This window comes from Lepisosteus platostomus, chromosome 2 (assembly GCF_059453375.1).
Source record: "Lepisosteus platostomus isolate fLepPlt1 chromosome 2, fLepPlt1.hap1, whole genome shotgun sequence".
In the NCBI taxonomy this organism is placed as follows: Eukaryota; Metazoa; Chordata; class Actinopteri; order Semionotiformes; family Lepisosteidae; genus Lepisosteus; species Lepisosteus platostomus.
The window spans coordinates 59,162,296-59,181,845 of record NC_142612.1 but is presented as its reverse complement, the minus strand read 5'-3'; the positions used below and the strand labels follow the sequence as shown (position 1 = coordinate 59,181,845).

At 36.4% G+C, this 19,550-nt stretch overlaps 1 protein-coding gene across 2 annotated transcripts in view; it reads left to right on the top strand.

Annotated features, from left to right (window-relative positions):
* The first annotated feature begins 819 nt into the window (after nt 1-819).
* The window catches only part of frmpd4 (FERM and PDZ domain containing 4), a 107,248-nt gene continuing 88,517 nt past the window's right edge, over nt 820-19,550 (top strand). The window contains exon 1 of one of the 2 annotated variants that reach the window (XM_088609800.1): nt 820-1,080. In XM_088609800.1, the coding sequence (XP_088465926.1) occupies nt 1,037-1,080 (44 nt within the window). In that variant the 5' untranslated portion in view covers nt 820-1,036. Of the gene's footprint in view, nt 1,081-18,774; nt 19,336-19,550 lie in introns of those variants that run through there. The other variant, XM_088609811.1, reaches the window with a different exon arrangement.

Here is a 19,550-nt window from a genome sequence, read left to right as displayed (position 1 = left end):
AATTGAACTTCAGTTATGTAATCTGTGTTCATTACACAAAGAAAACCTGCCCTACCTTCTCTGTAAAAGGGCAGTCAAATTCATTGTCGTTGTGGGAGTCGTGGAAATCTGTAAAAACTGCTCATGCAGTTTGCTGAATAAACACAGAGTGTCTCGGCTTCATCTCTGTACAGTAGCATGGGGTGTAGTCCACTGTTGGCGTTCCTGCCATGATTATGTAATTCTATTTTAAGGATTATTAACCTAACAAACATGGAACCTAAACATGTTATGACGTTGGCTGTGTAGTTTGTATACTTATACATACAGTACATTTATTATTTTCAAAGTACATGTTCTTATTAGAGAGAGTCAGTAGAAGTATGAGTTATCCTAACAATTATATTTTCAGTGTTGTTAGTCTTCAACAACCAAAAGACTAATTTAGAAAGACTCAGTGCTTGTTAAACTGTAATGGTTTTCATGCAGGACTCATCTCCTCTAATAAGGAATATACCCTGTAAACTCAAAGTAACTTTTTGCACATTAGAAACACATCCTATAATCATAAAAGTGTTTATGAGCAATTTACTTATTATACTCAATTGAATAGGGGTGAGATGGGGTGCAGGCAACTGGAGTAAATGCAGTTTTGCCATTTTCATTTTGTTCCATGTCGTAAGCTTTTAGTGCACTGGCTGTACCAGGCACTAGAGGACAGCTGTTCGTACATTGATCCCTCTCTTGCCTGATGATGCAGTGGCCTGGAATTTTATCTTGTTTCATTACTGAAGCAGAAGAAACTCGTTTGCTCCCCCCCCCCCCAGGGCAACAGCCACTGACTCTTCCCGGCAGCAGCCCTATGTGTTAATGCTCTTCCAGAGTTTATCCAGAGAAACGCAGATGCACTGGCTAAATCCAGAGCAAGAGCTGCACAGAGAATTCTAATCCAAAGCCAGAGGAAGAAGTGGCAAAAAAAGAAAAACATTTCCTTCCCGGGAACCGAGGAGTGACAGTCGTAATTAAGTCAAGACTTTGTGAGTGAATCTGTCACGTAATGGAGCTTTGCAGCAATCAACTGGGAGTCTTCACAGTCATTCAGTGAGTACTACATTGCAGTGACACTTTTGGGTCTCGGTTTTAAACAGCTCTTTGATGTAGCTGTTTTCCCTGGAATTCTAATGAAAAACCTATTCCAAAAATGCTAACATTGCCATTGATGCATGGAAATTTAATAAATAGGAATCTATATGTCTTTTGTTCATTTAATTCATTTGTTCCTGAATTGGCAGTAATCTGTAGTGCTGTGACAATACAAAAAAAGCAACTCCTTTTAAGTGCTTTCCACAGGTTCTTAAAAATAAAAACTGAATTAAATGTCCCTGGAATCTTCAAAATGTTGAAAGCTACCTGTGATGCTAAATTAGTTAAAGTTTTAAAGGAAGTGTATGTTTTTAATGTGTTGTATGCACGTTGTCTATTTTGTATGACAGTTTTCTTCAACACATACCTGTATACTATGAGAATGTTTTCTGATACATATCTGATTATTGCTGTGAAAGTGTCTTAGAAATTAAAGTGAACACCATTTCAGAAAACAGTACCTCTAGCAACTACAAATAATCTATTTTTTTTCCTTTTATTCATTGGAAGAGTGCCAAATTGACTTATATTCTGTCTGTGAAATTTGTTTTTCAAGGAACTTTTAAAGTCAACGGCTTTTGAAGTTATTCCCACTGTGAAAAGTTGGCATAAGCAGCTAGCAATCACTTTAGCATCTGTACAACATCTGACTCTCAACATTTCTTCCTGAGGTGGCTCTGCAGACGTTCAAATCACAGCTTCATACTGTCACACATTTTTTAAACAAAACTGCTCATCCTGACTTTTACCACTCTCTGTCCAATTTAAAATTCCAATACTTTTTGTAAAAGCTCATTTGATACACAGCAGTTTGATTCTCAGAAAATATGAGTTTTTTGTTTTATTTTTTTAAATAAAAAACAATGGGTTTTTATTCAATGCTGTTATGCTAAAATATTATAACAGTATTGGATATAAGAAAATATTCTGTATTTTTTGGCATTCTCTGTATTGAATGCCAAGATGTTCTGACTAGATTTCAATGAATAGAGGGGTGCTTAAAAGCATTAAAACACTTTTTTTTTCTGTGTGTATGTGATTTGGTACTGGGATTGGAATTAATACGATTGCAGATTTCTTTTCAGACCTGTTTAACAAACATATTGCACATCTTAATAATGAACCTGATGTATTCATGCAGAAAAGGACTTTTGCTGTAAGATCTTATCTTCTGAACAGGCCTTTGTCCTTCCCCTGTTAGTAAAGTTTCCCGCACTTTCAGACTGTACATAACATTTATTTTGTATATAAATTTGCTGTGTAAAATAAATTAAATACACACTCTCCTCTAAAGCTGTAGATCTCGAAACAAATTTGTTGTTTTGTATTTACTGTGCAACTAAGCCTTCTGTGAAATATGCAGCCTTTCAGGACAGCAATAACCAAGCCATGCTTGCTGAGAGGGAAGAAGTGAAATACTAATAGCTTCTGTCACTTTGTGTGCTGTGTAGAACACTACTGGCAGAAAATATTGATAACATACAAAAACGATTATGAAATGTTAAAATTAAAATTACTTTTCACAATTGTCATTTGCTTGGGCATTCCAGAAACAAATACATTTTTTTAAATTTTGCAGTTGTTTAATTTAGATGTAATTCTCACAGGAATTCATTAAGTACAATTCAGTTCCTGATTTGTCTATTATTGTATTCCCTCTCACTCAACCCAGGATAATGGGTGTTCATGTTCTGTATCTTATATTATATTGGTTATCAAAATGAATACCATATTATATATCACATCACTATTATTATTATAATAACTAATACAGGTGAAGCTATTATTATTGATACAACTACTATTACATCAACAATACCTTTTCGTCAAAAGAGAAATGGAAAATACCATCTCTGGATGTTCTTATTTTGTATAAAATAAAATTGATTATTGAACTGTTAATAAATTAAAAATTTTATAATTTGTTTAAGATTTCCATATACTGTATTTGGTAGGAATGACATGTCTGCTAATAATAACAGTTGTAACCAGGAAACATAGTTTCATGCCAGGTGAACCCTAGTTATAAAAGTGGATCTACTTCTACACCACATACAGTATGGGTGAATTTTAGGAAGGCCAGGATATAGACGTCCAAAGTGGAATTTAGAGAGGAGACATAGGTGACAAACACCTTCCTACTGCACAGTGTCCCTGGTCACTGGGGCACTGGTTTGGAAATTCTGGTCCAGTAGGCAGAGAGCCACCTTCTCTTCCTCCATCGCCACTTCCAGCAGTAGCTCATTATTCCCTGGAGATCTCCCATTCCAGTTCTGCCAAGACCCAGCCTTGCTTAGATACTCAGATCTGACATTATCAGACTACAAGGTGGTAACACTCTTGTTGCATAACTGTAGCAAACACATGAATTTATAAGCATTAAATAACACACCACACACTCTCATTCATGAGAAAATGTCCTTTGATTAACCCATAATATAAACACCATATGTATGGGATTTCTAGTAAATATATAGTAAAAAACAAAAAAAAATCATTTGAATTTACTGTGAATTTCTTAGAAAGTTAAATGTGAAACCCTTGTAACTAAAAACAAAATAACTACACACCTTATGTTACTGCTGAAAATGAAAAAATCAGATCCATTTAGTACGCGTTATGGTGCTTCAGATATGTTATTGTAATGTCTCAGATGTTACATGTCAGCATTCTATTCAAATGTATTTAACCAGTGAAAACGTAATTTGATTGTAATAACATACATCAGACTCTAAAGGCTGCCTAATGAAATTAGAAGCTATGTAGGTAATTTAAGTTGCATTTGACTAGAAGTCTTGGTACCTGTCTGCTGTAAACAGAAATTTATACAAATTAACTTGGTTAATGGAAACTGTTGACTTTTTAATTGACAGCTGTTTCATTTACATTGTGCCAAAGTAATATCTTCATTCATTACCCTCTTGCATTAGTTCTAAAATAAAAAACATTTATAAAATCCGTGTCTCTGCAAGACTCCAAGTGACTGAATTAAAATAAAAACTAACAGTCAGAAAAAATAAACTGTGGGGTCGCTTGCCCTTCTACTTGAGGCAAAAAACACTACCTGTTTACACTACCAAGATGATAGTAAAAATATGAATTGGAAGAGCCAAAATAAGAATTATTGAAGAAATGTTTGCTTTGAACAATATTTTGCATGAATGAAATCCGTTGACTTTTCAAGAAGTTGATAACTTATCAAAATAAATAAAAGCATCTCTGTGCAGATCTTCTAGTTCACATGATTTGATAAATTTGATACTGTATATTGCAATGAATTACAACATCCTAATTACAATGGCAAATCATAATAAAAGTTCAAAATGAGTATGCTGGATTTTTATTAACTGTAGAGCACTGAAGAAAATGATTGTTTGATTGCAAACTCCCGTTATCCTAAACATATCACATTAGGCAGTACTCAGTAAAGACACTTCTAGACTTAAGCATGATGTTGAGAGCTGAAAATGGCGAGAAAGTAATTTAATCACAGCTGGAGAACACTAGGAAGTACTGTACTCCTGTGTTATGTAAATCAGTACTGTTAACACATTTAGGTTTCTTGTCATGAAAACAAGGAGATCTGATAAATGAAACAAAATGCAAGCTCTCAAGAACAGCCATAAACTACTCTGGAAATCCAATGTGTTTTTAAGGAGGTGTGTGGGAAAGGGAGACAGGCTGTAGAAAAGTAACTCACGTCAGATCGCATAAATCTGCTCCGTTTGGTCAGCTAGGAAAGAACCTTAACCTGCTCAACTGCTTTGATCACCTGTTCACACATCTGACCACTGTACTGGACAGATCACTGAAGACTTGTATTTTACTTTTCGCCACTAAAAATACTGGTTTCAGACAAAAACCTAGAACTGGAGATTAATTATCGCCATTGTCCCATTTCAACAGACTTGTTATCCATAGTCTGCACAGCACACCTAAATGAGGGTGTCCAAAGTTATTGAAAAAATATATATCTGTTGCACTCATCACTGGTTGACATTGAATCCTGGCAAGTTTTTTTACTAGCAAACTGTATTTAGGAATTCCTAAATAACTGTGTGAAAGGTGTGGGCCTTTTTTACTGTAGTTACAAAACAGCTTAGTATTTGTGTTTTCCTTTTTGAAGAGGTGAGGTGTTTGATTGATTAATTCTTAGCAATGTATTTGGTCAAACTAGTTGCCTGTTCTGTGGTGCAAAAGAAATGTTATTAGAAATTGGACATGAACTGTGCTTATTATATAGGTGGTTACAATTTATTTTCAACTCGGTGAAGCACAGAAGAGTTTTTTATTAGCATTGTGATACTAGGTGTGTTCTGGTTTGCTCATTGTGATACTGTATGCGATGTATCATGACCCTGGTGTATTGTCTTGCCCCTTTAGTAGTGGGTGAAGCACGTTCAGACAGGAACAGCTGTTACTAACTTGCCAGTGGTTCAGAATAGTCCCCTTGCAGCATTTCATGTGTCTGAAATGACATAGCTTCTATCAATGTGACTTACCAAGATGGAACGGGGGGACAAAAACATATTTTACATTTATTAGACCTCTTTGCCATTACTATAATATATTGTAATAGTTTCTTTGAAAACCCAACAGATGAAAAGAGAAAGGGGTTTACAGAACAGGATAGTTTATTGATCTTCTTCCTCAGTGTGTGAATTCAGTGTGTGTTCCTCAGAATTTCACTTGGATTTAAAAATACACAGGTTTAATTGGGCTTTTCTGCAAGATTTATTTCTAAAGGACACTTTACAGTTGGCTAATTGCTTTTGGATTCCTATCCTCATGAAAAGAATGCAAATATCTAAAAAAAGACAGAAAAAAACATTCAAATGGTTTAGTTAGTAAAAGTGTGCAGCACACCTACAGTGACTACAAGCAACCCACCTGGATGTGGATGTAGAAGAGGAGAGTGGGTGACGCACAAATAAACAGCTGCTACTGTAGTTTAAACTTTACTGCAAGAAAACAAAGAGAGAAACCACATCTACCCAAGGAAAGGGAAAAATGTAATACCGTTTTAAATGCTGAACAAAACACTATATCTCTGTAATTATACTCCTAGTCAGCTGAATTATATCCAAAGTAGAAAAAAAAATCTCTCTCTCCTCCTAAATTATTTCCTGAAATTATAAAAAACTACGAACAATGTTAATGTAAATTGAACAGCAATGTATTTGAGCTGAATAGATTTATTTTGCTAATCCTTTCCAAAAACATTTTATTTACATTTGTAATGGTGTGATCAGGACCTGGCAGAGGCAGGATATTCGGCTGTTATCAGGAACGGACTGCTTAGTATTCATGCTATGCAATTGTTTTAGTCAGGCTGACGATTAGTCAGGCTGATTGTTTTGCATACCTCAAACAGCCCCATTAGTTATTCAGTAAAGGGGCATAAAGGCCTGACAGAAGTGTCAGAAAGAGTTTGATGGTACAAAAACTTACCATCTGCACAGCAATTTGTAAAATCTAAATGTTTTACCGCACTGTCTCATTATGCTATTCAAATTAGGTTTAGTGACAAGGATTCCGACAATGACAGATTAGATTTATACACACCGTTTTAGACAGTTAAATTAATTGATGTAAGCGGACTAAAACAATACCTGGGATTCCCATAACCAGTATATACAAAGACAAAAAGGTTAGTGTATTTTAAACTTTTTTTTTTCATATGAAGACTACAGTATGCACAGTTGTTAGCAGAGTCTCCTGTGTATTTGCAATTCAAAGTGGATTTATCGCCTTAAATTCATGAATATGGTTATGAATTCTCTGAAAGGCAACTGGTGAGAGCTGCTCCTGATGGGGCTGCTAAAGGACTCTTCTACACTCTCTGCATTGTGAGTGGCCATTGAAACCAAATAAAGAGAGTCCTCCCCAAGGGATAAATGTGGTTGCCAACTAGTGATGACAGGGAGAGATTGGACAGGGTAAGGAAATGCATAAAACAACACAATGTATCCCAGTTGACTAGTCTTCTCCTGCAATCCTTTAACATACATAATCTTTGAAGTTATAAAAACAGGAGCAGCACAAGCAACTTCAAGCTGCTTATATACAGTACATTTCAATGGTGTTTCTTGACAATTATACAATTTAAAGAGTATTTTGAGTTGTGTCATTGATTTTCATCATGAATACTAACATGTAATAAGAGAAACTTTACTATTATGTGTTTGTTTGCAGATCAGATTTTTTTTTCAGACACGTATTAATCAGAAAACTCATATAATCCTTTATAATCCCTTTATAATCCACAATACATGAAGAGAATATTAATACAGTATCAATAACCTGATAGTTACAGTACGTCTGCTAAAGATTTATTGCTGAAGTAAAATGTTTGTCATTTAGGAATACGTTATTAATGTCTACTTCAGTATTACAAATACTGTATGTCATGTAGTTATAAAATCTGATCTACACCCTCAAAATAAAGTGCTACCAAGAATTGTATGTAAATGCATGCTCAACTAGGAGCAAGCAATATATTTTATATTTCATTTTTTGGGTATTTAATATGAAGATTGCATTCCACAGATCTGTGCATTTTACTGTTCTTAATTACAGTCCAAGGAGAGTGAGTCTTAATGTATTGTCTTGGGGCGGAGCAGTGGCTCTGTGTTTAAGGATCTGCACCTGTGGCTGGAAGGTTGCCGGTTCAAATCCCGCAACTGGCAGAGGAATCCTACTCCATTGGGCTCCTGAGCAAGGCCCTTAACCCCAACTACTCCAGGGGTGCTGTACAATGGCAGACCCTGCGCTCTGACCCCTGACACACCTGTGTGTCTCATGGAGAGCAAGCTGGGGTATGCGAAAAGACAATTCCTAATGCAAGAAATTGTAAAGGGTTAATAAAGTGATGTTATTATTATTATTATTCATGGCCCTACCTATCCTCCTCTCACCTTACTGTTTAGCTATGGCAACCATTGGTTAGGAAGGTCTTTTGTCTCTTACCGCCTGCCTCCCAAATTTCAGCTGCAGCTTTCTAGGCTTTTTGTGTTGTGATCTGTGATTAGATAGCAGTTGCCTGCATTGATTTCCACCATTTCTGCCCTAGTAGCAGATTACCAGGGGGAAGAATTTATTTAGAATTCTTGATTTTATATTTCACAGCTTGTTGACTTTTGAGCACTTGGGGCTAACTTGATCATGAAAGGAGAGTGGAAGTGAGTGATAATGACCGTCTTCACACATGGTCAAAAAGAGGCAGCATGACACTTCTGCACTAGATCTCTGCAGACATACTCATTTTTACCTCAATGCATCTTGCCATTCAATACTGGCTGTGTGCCCAGTGGCACCAATGTGAATGCTGAAATACGCAGAGTGGAATAATTTAGTGATATGACCTGATCATTGTGTACTAAGCTGACGCAAACAAATTAATTTAACTTGTGATCCCAGCCAGGTTTACGTTATTTATCTGCTCAAAGGGTTTGTTTCAGTATTTTTCATGTTTTCAGTATTTATACAATTGCTTAACAATATAATAGCTGCCTTAATTTGAAATTCATATAAAGCACTCGGAGGGAAGTGGTGAAAGGCTGCATTTTGAGAGAGAATGAAACTGTATTTCTCAGTGTTGGTTGACTTTACTCTGCCATATGTCTTTGTACTTGGCTGATCTTCGGATTGATTTCACTGCTACTGAATCATAAGCAGAACGCAGTGTTCAATTTCCTCCACATAACCATAGTTTTGTCTTAACAGAAGGCTGAACATGAGGGACACTTGGAAGGTTGAATGTGCCTATTGGGGAAGAAAAGATAAATTGTTCTGGAGAAAAACAATGCAGATTATGTATGAACATAAAAACAGTTACAAACAGGAGGATGCCTTTGACCCATCTAGCTCATTTAGTAGCTAGCTGCTAAGTGAATTGATAATCTTATGTTGTTTCCTCCACAGGTATATGGTGATGTAATAAATAAGTGCATGTTGCATTATTTAAAGTTTTCCTAAACTAATAACTCATGAGAACAAGTGACTGCAATCACATCGTCAGTACTGAAGCCGACATATTGATTCTGTTGTACTGTTCACAAAATATTTAGGTTAAGTTCCACTGTGTCCGAACCTCTGACCTTCATCCAGGCAAAATAAACCCCTCATCTCTCATGCACAGTCAATTCTTTACCTTGCAGAACAGTTGAACATGTCCTTGCACCACTTTTTTATTAGTTTTCCTCATATAATGATTAGAATAATAATAATAATAATAGTAATAATAATTGCTTACACTTATATAGTGCTTTCCTGGACACTCCACTCAAAGCGCTTTACAGGTAGTGGGGACTCCTTTCCACCACCACCAATGTGCAGCATCCACCTGGATGATGTGACAGCAGCCATAGTGCGCCAGAACGCTCACCACACATCAGCTATCAGTGGGGAGGAGAGCAGACTAATGTAGCCAATTCATAGAGGGGGATTATTAGGAGGCCATGATTGGTGAGGGTCAATGGGAAATTTGGCCAGGACGCCGGGGTTACTCTTTTCGAGAAACGCCCTGGGATTTTTAATGACCACAGAGAGTCAAGACTCAGTTTTTTACGTCTCATCTGAGGGACGGCGCCTGTTTACAGTATAGTGTCCCTGTCACTATACTGGGGCATTAGGACGCACATGGACCGCAGGGTGAGCGCCCCCTGCTGGCCTCACTAACACCTCTTCCAGCAGCAACCTTAGTTTTTCCCAGGAGGTCTCCCATCCAGGTACACTTAGCTTCAGTGGGCTACCAGTTGTGAGTTGCAGGGTGATATAGCTGCTGGCTACAATGATCAGTCCATTTGTTTACAGTTTGATGATTAAAAAGTATGACCAAAGATTTAGAGCAAATCTTATTTTCATAGAGATTGATGTTACTGTATCAGCTTTCAACACTCAATTTAGCAAACAAAACACGAGACATGAGTACTATACTAATTTTGTTTCACCCTTAATGAATATAATTATGCCATAACTAGCTTAATAAATAAGAAAACTTGCCTATTAAGGTACCCAGCCAAAGTAACGGTTTTGAAATACATTCAATTTAAAGTTACAGGTTTAATAAAAAGGCTATTGTGGCTGTAGATGTCAGATATTAACAAAAACAAGCTATTTAAAAGATATTGCTGATTTGGTAATATCTATGTAAGCCTTCAATATATTGCACATTATTATTAACCACACAACACTCATAGTGAACCGTTGAAACAAATATTTTACTGAGAGATAATGGATTCCAGCAAAACAATGCTGCAACAATCAGTGGACCATTCATGTTTAATATCCTCACAGGAGAGAAATGAGCTATTGAGCTATTTTCGATGCCATTTGACCTATTAATCCCACAACAGCCATGCAAACGGCATGTCTGCTAATTATATTTCCAAAGCGAATTACTTGTAAAATATCTAGCTTTGACCATAGAACTCCTTCTTAAAAAGGATAATTTCTTAATTAATTTTTGGAATTATAATTAATCTAATCTAACACACCAGATTTCTATAACATTATTCTGTATTGCATATAGAATATAATTATTTTATTTTAACCTGCAGGATTTCCCTTCTGAAGCTGAACAAAGCTTTTTTTCACCACTTGATGTTTTTGCATAGCTTTTGGTCAATTATCTACGAAGAGTGCTGTAAATCTTTGTTCTGATGATACCAATACCCTTCATCAACTCAAATGATTTCCTTCTCTGTCAGTTCCTTTTATAATAGACTAATAATAGACTGGAACTTTTGTCTTTATGTGATTTTGTCTAATCAGGAGGATGAATGAGAACTTAAATAATTGCTTTAACTATTAAAGAAATGAATTGCAGCGGTTCAGAGGCCAAATTCTTGTAACCATAGAGTATTCAATATTTTAAGTATGTTACACTGCCATTTACTTAAGACAGCAGGAAACATAACATCTTTTTTTATTTTTTCCACATATCAAAGGAACTTTCATATATTTTTAAAATGTCTAATGAGCAGTGGCAATTTTATGTAGAAGTGCTAGTGACTAGAGAAACCGTTATAAATCATTGCTTTAACTTTATTGGAGTGAACTCCAGAGAATTCTTTCTGCATTTTGATGTTTAATGGTGCCATATGGAATTATTTTATTGATGAAGGAATTTACCATTCTGCCATCTTTTTAAACAGCCTTAGTGCATTAATACTTGAATTTCCCACTTTAATGACTTTATACAAGATGACAACTCCTTGCTTAAGCATAGGCATGTTGAAATGTTACTTACTGAGTGGTTTCCTTCAGCCATAATGAAGCACTTTTTCTATTTGCTTTAGATTAGAATACTGTAAGCCAACAAGAAATGTTGAAACTATTCAGCACATTCAGCATTTATATAGTAATTACTTTTAAGAAAAACAGTACTAAATCATGAGTCTGTTTGCTCTCATCTTTTCTGAACCAATGTGAAAATTGAATTATTTTATGTCACTGCCCTATCCAACATCTTTTTTTAAGATGTTACAGCATTCTTTCATGTAATTAATACAAATCCAGATAAATTGTCTCATTTAAATGGAAGAAATTATTTGTTTACATATTTTAATATATATATGGACAAAACTGGTAATATTGGTATATTATTATAATAATAATTGGTATCAAAATGACAGCATACATTTGGTAGCAAATTTGATGTTCTTTTAGTTTTCCATTGTGACCCAACAATCTTGTGTCACTATTAATTTCAAGAACATCTCTGTGTTGACATAAAATATGTATACTTAGAACACATTTCCTCTCAGAATCATATCTGTTGCTTTTTTAAACTGTAATGTATTTATGTGTTTAGGGTGACCAAACTGAACCCAATATTACAAATGAAGTATTTCTAATATCTTACAAAGCTGGACAATAACTCCCCTTGGTTAAGTTCCTCAATGTTTGCTGTATTTTATGCATCCATTTGCTGTTTTACTTTTTCGATGAATTTTCTTGAAAAGAACATGGAACATAAACATCAAGATTTCTTTCATGTCTAGCTTCCTGCAAATAAGGGTCACCTATTTGATACGTATACATTATGTTGCTACTAACAGTCTGGATCATTTTGCATCTACAGTACCTAATCCAGGAGACACTGAAGCATTGCGGCCTTACAGTGCTGAGGCCTCTGGGTTCAAAACTTACTGTATAATAATAATCTTTATTTTTGGTACTGAGGTGCCAAGTCATGTTAAACCCCAATGGGTGAGCATGAAGATCTTGAAGTCGACTTGCCACTCAATAGGAAGCCATTTTAAGGCTTCCTAGACAGGTGTAATGTGATCGCTTGCACATGACCTGGTCAGGATTTTGACTGCCAAATTCTGAACATATTGGAGCTTGTTTGGTGTTGTTTTGACTTACCCTAGTAAGCAAGGCCTTGCAGTAATAAATTCTAGGAAAAACTAATGTGTAGACAGGTTTTTCTGCAACAGTCAAAGACAGCATAGGACGCAGTCGGGCGATGTTTTCGAGATGGAAGAATTATGTTTTTCTGATATACGGTACATAAGGGTAAAAAGCTAGTATGGGTCAGGTTTAGTATGGATGTCAGTTTGAATATCATTGACATAGAAATGATAATTCAGACCATGTGATTTTAATATAGGACCAGTGGGGACATGTAGAGGCTAAATAACAGGGGCCTCAGTATTTACACCAATTTAAATAAATTATATAGACGTGTAAGAAGAACAGTCTAAAAATGGAACCCTGCACTTCACTTCTTATTGTATACAGTATGTTCCCATTCGTGTTTATACCTCCTAAGATAATGCGCTTTGTTAATCAGTTCTTGATCCAGAGATGTGGTGCAGACACTGTCTTGAATTTCAATGGCTTTTGATTCGAGAATCAACCAATATAGGAGACCTTATCAAAAGTGTTAATACTGTATGATACTGTAATTTAATGTTCTTGTTACATGTTTAAAGAATTCTACCAAGTTTGTTAAACAAGACATTCCCTTTCTAAATCCATGTCTAGTTCTTAAAATCAAATTAGATTGTAAGTATTTCTCTAGTTTAGTTCTACAGTATGTTATCATTTCTATAACTTTACCAGTAAAATAAGTAAGACTGATTTGGAGGACAGTTTTTATTATGTCCCCCCTTTTAAAATTCTCTAATCTGTGGGCTGACTATCACCACAATGGTGAGAATGTAACTACTGTATCAAACATCCTCATTTTTTACAAAGGATCGGGAAAATCCTTTCAAACCTGTTCAAGTGGATTATTTATATTACTTAGTTTAGTTAAATTAATTTAGATATAATTTAGGAATAACATCTGACTAGTCATCAAAGACTATAATTATGTTAATTCAAAAGATCATGTGCTTAATTCATCAGTTCATGGCAGGTGTTGCCTTTAGAAAGGTGACCTACAAGATTAACTGGAGCAGGGGGTCTGGGGACAAGGACTGGAGACCCCTGATATAAGGATTACCAAATGTTTCTTTACACTAGTATTTGATTTTTATATATTTTAAAAGAGCTCAAATCCTTTACTGTCAAGGAAATCAATGGTTATAAGCACATGAGCAGTCTTACAACCAGTCTTCAGAAACAAAATGACATTAAACACAGCAGACTTACAGTATGTAATGAAATAACATATTTATTTACATTACAAGCCTATTCATTGATCAGAAATATTTATTATGATCAATTAATATTTATTATTTATTATTTATTATTTATTAGTTGTGAGCCTGGTCAGTACCTGGATGGGAGACCTCCTGGGAAAAACTAAGGTTGCTGCTGGAAGAAGTGTTAGTGGGGCCAGCAGGGGGTGCTCACCCTGCGGTCCATGTGGGTCATAATGCCCCAGTATAGTGACGGGGACACTATACTGTAAACAGGCGCCGTCCTTCGGATGAGACGTAAAACCGAGGTCCTGACTCTCTGTGGTCATTAAAAATCCCAGGGCGTTTCTCGAAAAGAGTAACCCCGGCGTCCTGGCCAAATTTCCCATTGACCCTCACCAATCATGGCCTCCTAATAATCCCCCTCTATGAATTGGCTACATTAGTCTACACTCCTCCCCACTGATAGCTGATGTGCGTTAAGCGTTTGGTGCACTATGGCTGCCGTCGCATCATCCAGGTGGATGCTGCACATTGGTGGTGGTGGAGGGGAGTCCCCATTACCTGTAAAGCGCTTTGAGTGGAATGTCCAGAAAAGCGCTATATAAGTGTAAGCAATTATTATTATTATTATTATTATTATTATTATTATAAAAACAAAACTCTAGACACTCACAGACAACCACAGACACAGGAAGGTGATTGTGTTACTGCGAAAGAGCTAGAGAGCTCTGACTAAAGAGCACTCACTCATCAGCCACCCTGCACTTATCACAATAAAAGGAAAAGCAATACTGTTTATCAGAATCATCAAAAAGCACTTCACATCTTGTCACTTGAAGGTTAAGTTTTCCCTCTTGGACAAACAATAAGACAACACTCCAAACATGATAGCCAAAACATGTTAATTCATTTATTCATTTAATTTAAAGAATTAGTCGTGGATGGAGGTATTGGGAAAGAGAAATAATAATAACAATAACTTGACAGAAAAATATATGTCCACAAAATATAGTGTAAAACAAGCTGTTAAAAGGAGAGGTTAAATAAACTATTTTTTATGAACAATAGGATTATATAGTATGTACTGTGCCAAATACACATTGGGTTTTTTTCCACACGAATCTTTTATCAAATGAAGGATGTTTCTTTCGGAGGATTATATGCTTCCCAGAGAGGAGGGAAATTGTCATTTGGATTACTACAGATGGTGAAATCAAATCTATGATTGCGTTGTTTGGGGAGAAGAGAAGAATGCACTGTCTGCAATATTTGTCAAGCACCCTGAAGCTTTTTTTTACATTTGCTCAAAGGAAATAAAACCCAAGAACATAGAATTATGGTGTTGGCACTGCAGGATCCATTGAATCACTAATCCCAGTACCTTGAAATCTATCTCCACACATGATGCACATGCTCCATATATTTCAAAAGAAAGGCAATACAGGTACATGGGCATTACACAGTTACAGTGTTTCCTTTGTATGAGATTTATTAATTAAATATCGTTGACATACATTTCATGTACAAAAATAAACATTTTCGGTACTTTATGTTGTTATAACTGGCCTAACACCCAGTGACATCTAGTATAGACAAGGAGGAGTATGACACTCAGGTGGCAAAAACAAAAACTGTAGAGACAAAATGTGGTGAAACTTAAGTGTTGAGATGTCATTTGCAATGTACATTATCTAGTCAAAGTTGAGAATAAATGAGACAAACACATTAACAAGTTAACCTGGTTGAGAAAGTTGTGTTGTGGAACAAAACGATACTACTGCTCCAGAATCAGATCAGAGAATCAGCCACACTCCTGGGCTTAAACGAAAGACCTACACTGATAGGATAAAAGATTAAGAGAGGAAGACTAAGAGAGAACCTGATCCAAGTTCTCAAATCCTCAAAGGCACTGACAAAGTCAACATAGGGAACTTGTCCAGAATCAGCAGTTTAAAAAAAACAGGGGACACAGGTGGACAGCACCTAAAAGTGCATTCAAATTGAGACCTAGAGACACATTTTTACACAAGTAAAAAACTTGGGGAGTCTAGAACAAGACGTCCTGCCATGTTTTTGAAACTGATACTCTTTTAAGAAACAGCTAGATGAGATCATCAGATCAATTGGCTACTAACAATTAAACAGGCTACTGTAGATGGCAGAAAGCTCTCCTCTCAATGAAACATGGCTTATAGTCCTAATTTAATTGTTTTGTAAATGTACATTTTTGGTACACAATACTAACAGCTTGTGCCAAAAATCCATATCAACTACAAAAATATGTATCGATTCCTCTGTTAATACTGCCTGTACAATTACAATTCACACGGAGAGCAACTGTGTCCCTGGTCCATGATGCCTGCAGAAACCACTCACTGTGACTTTGACTCTAGTCATCAGTCATATTTACTGTATATGCTTTAAGATAATGTTTTTGGAACTGCCACTCCTTTAAATGTATATGAGTATTATAATACTATTATGCTGTCTACAAAGCAAGGTAGAAGTAGTAGTAAGAGCAACATATTTACAGTTTACTTTTACAGTTTCATCTGACTGGAAAACTAAATGCAATTTTAGCTATTTGTTAGTTTTATTTTTTGCCCAACTCATCAAGATTAAAAAAAAAACAACTTTGGTTTATTGTCTTATTTTACAAGCGCAGAGAATTCATTTGACCTAATTTGTAGATACCCTAGTAGATGTACCAGCCCTTGTACTCTATGGGGATTCCCAGGTTCTGAAGCAATTTGTACTAAATACAACCTTTTAACTTACCCTGTCTGTAAATCTGTATTCTATATCTAGATTGAATCCATATTGATCAAAGAGATTAGTTTGTTCTGAAAGTGGGAAACTTTAAATCCTGATATATTATGAACTCATTTTAGTGGAGAGGTCATCAATCTAAAATCAATCTTTTCAAATAATTCCAACCCTTAGTGCTACTGTGAGGAAAACACCTCAAAGTGAACCCATGGGGAGGTCACAAATGGCATAAAAACACCAACAAAAACAGCCTGTGCAAATAGGCTTTCTTTGTTTACTGAAAAAGTGTATAAAAAAGTAAAAATAACAGGTTATGTAAGGAGTAAACTGCAGTCTTTCAAGGAACGTTTCTACTATCTACTGAAAAAAATGAATTAGCAGCACCAGGCTGTGTTAGGCACACACAGAAAATTTAATGCAGAATTCACACTGAGTCTGAGTGCCAGGTTAAATACTTTTAGACTCACCCCATCTCCAGCTGAAGGATTGAAAGCCTCCACTTAATCCAGGGGTGATACAGGCTCTGTAATCTGACACAACATGGTGGAACATGTGCATCCACAATAGGTAAGGTCAATACAATACATCCCGCATATAGTGTAGATTCACTTATAATAATTACACCAAAATAAAAATACAAAGAAAGTGACCCATCCAACACACAAAACAATAGGTGAGCAAGTGAACCAAAAGCTTGGAATAGGCCTCAGAAGACGTCATGTGATGATGGTGTGCACTGGCACTTTGTCATAGCAACTCAAGAGGTAAAGCAATTAGAAGCCCTGTGTTTAAATGTGAAAATAAGTCAGAACTGATAGCTGGTTTTAAATTTCACCGACACCTATTGGAGACAATAACGCCTCTGGGGACAAACTCTTAATGCTTTATAAGCAGTCATCCTTATCTGTTGCTTTAAACTTTCATTCTGCTCATTTTCATTTTCTTAGAAGCTGCCATATCCAAAATGACCAATATCATCAGAAATTCCTTTCAATTAATGGTCCTGGGATGTAGAGTTGGAAATAAAGCTAAGTCAGAAGAAAGGCACATTACTTGATAGTGACACTTCCAGATCATCATAGAATTTTTAACAGTAGGTAGATGATACTTTTCATTAAGCATGCATAAAATTAAAAGTGTTGTCAGCCGTACATACATTTATGTACAGAAAAGGACCAAATTGAACAAACTTCATAAATTTATGAATTACAGTAGATAAACAAAGTTTGTGAAAACAATAAGCAAGGTGTATTTTTCATTGCACAGCGGTCAGCTCTGCTCCAAAGCTATCTGTAGAAAAATACTAGCACCGCAATTTAGATGTGATTTGTGCTGTAATGTGAGTGAGCCCCTGCCTTCCCAGGCAACCCTCTTTCACCTATTCAACCTTGCAGGGTGCAAGGGAAGAAACAAACCGGTTTGTTTTCTTTAGGAGTGTCTGTAATATTATTTTCATCTGTCTGTATGTTTTGTGGTACTGTATGTGCCCACAGGGATACTTTCGCACATGTCATTCATAACAGGTTCTCATTTTGAAGGATGTGACTTCACAGAATGTGGTACATTCAGTCTAGGCGAAGTCCTAACAGATTCCATCGAGAGGGTCAGTTCTGTCATGGCTGTGTCTATGCAGTGCACTTCTTTCCTCATCTAGACAAAGAGTGAGAGCAAAAGTGATTGGAACTGCAGTTCTCTTGGCTTCACAAGACATATGCCAAGACACATTTTCAAGAGATCCATTTGCATATGCCATGCTGAACAACGAACAGAATAAATGATAAAAATAAACAAATGAGACAACTGAAATGTACATAGTAATGCTGACATTCATAATTCAGTATTTTTTAGTCTATTGCAGGCAGCAATTATCCTCTGTGGTTTATTGTTATTTCTTTATCACCCCGAAAAGGCATTTGGTAAATAGCTCAAGATTGTCAGTTTAAGCATTGGCATTCATTGCAACAGTGAATCAGGTATGTTGCTATCGCAGAACAAAATTGTTTCTAATATAGATTAACTGGATAGAAATAAGTCTCTGCCTACATATGCAAAATCTGTAGTTACAGTTTAAATGGGTTTTCTATGCTTCAGTTAAAAGCTGTCTGCTGTGTGTGACTTGTCTTCCTATATGTAAACTGCATTGCTTACTTAGCAATACAAATAAATAGAATGACAGGGTATTTCTTGCCTGCAGCTATTCATTCTGCTAAAGCACGGCTCCAGCGCTCACCCACCCCACAGAGCAGCATCTTCCTTCCTCCCCCTCTCTCCTGCACATCGCGTCTTTCAGCACCTAATACTGTTCTGTCCCTGCTCCTCGTGGACGGTTGGGAGGCTTGAACATTTTCAAAGTACATAAAGGAGGAAAAGACATCAGTCTTCTCCCTACATTTCAGGGGGAAAAAAAGAAGGAAGCCCGGAGCATCCATCAGTAGTGATTTACCCCCCCCCCCTTCCTTTCCAGCCTCCAACCCCCTCCCTCTCTCTTCAAAGCTGTTGTTACCGCACGGCCTCTGCACATTATTCCACAGTGATGAAAACTAAATGAGGATGGCTTTATGCAGCTGATGGAGATGCTGTTTGAAGGATGTAGCATGAAAACATATGTTCAGAATCTTTTCGTAGCGGGTCTGGATTTCCATTGCTTACGCTGGGACACACCAGTTGTTCAGACATGCACAAATCCTGACAAGAGGGATATTCTACCTTCCTCTTGCTTCACCCTGCTTTGCTTTTGAGAAATTTAGACCATGAATCTGGAGTAAAAATAACAGAATAAAAAGAGACCACAGCCTGCTGCACGTATGGATGTGTTTAGCTTTGTGAAGATAGCAAAGCTGTCAGGGTAAGTGTGTGTTGTTGTTGTTGTTTTTTGCTGTGAATTACATTTTTTTTGTGCTTATTGACAGTGCATGCATGCTGTTTGGGTGATGAACAGCATTCAGTCTACCAGAAAGATAATGTGGGGGTTAAAGGAAAAAAAATGAAAAGGGGGAACTTGGCAGCAAACCCAAGCTATCACACTGACTGGAGAAGTGACAGCTGTAAAGATATGGAACA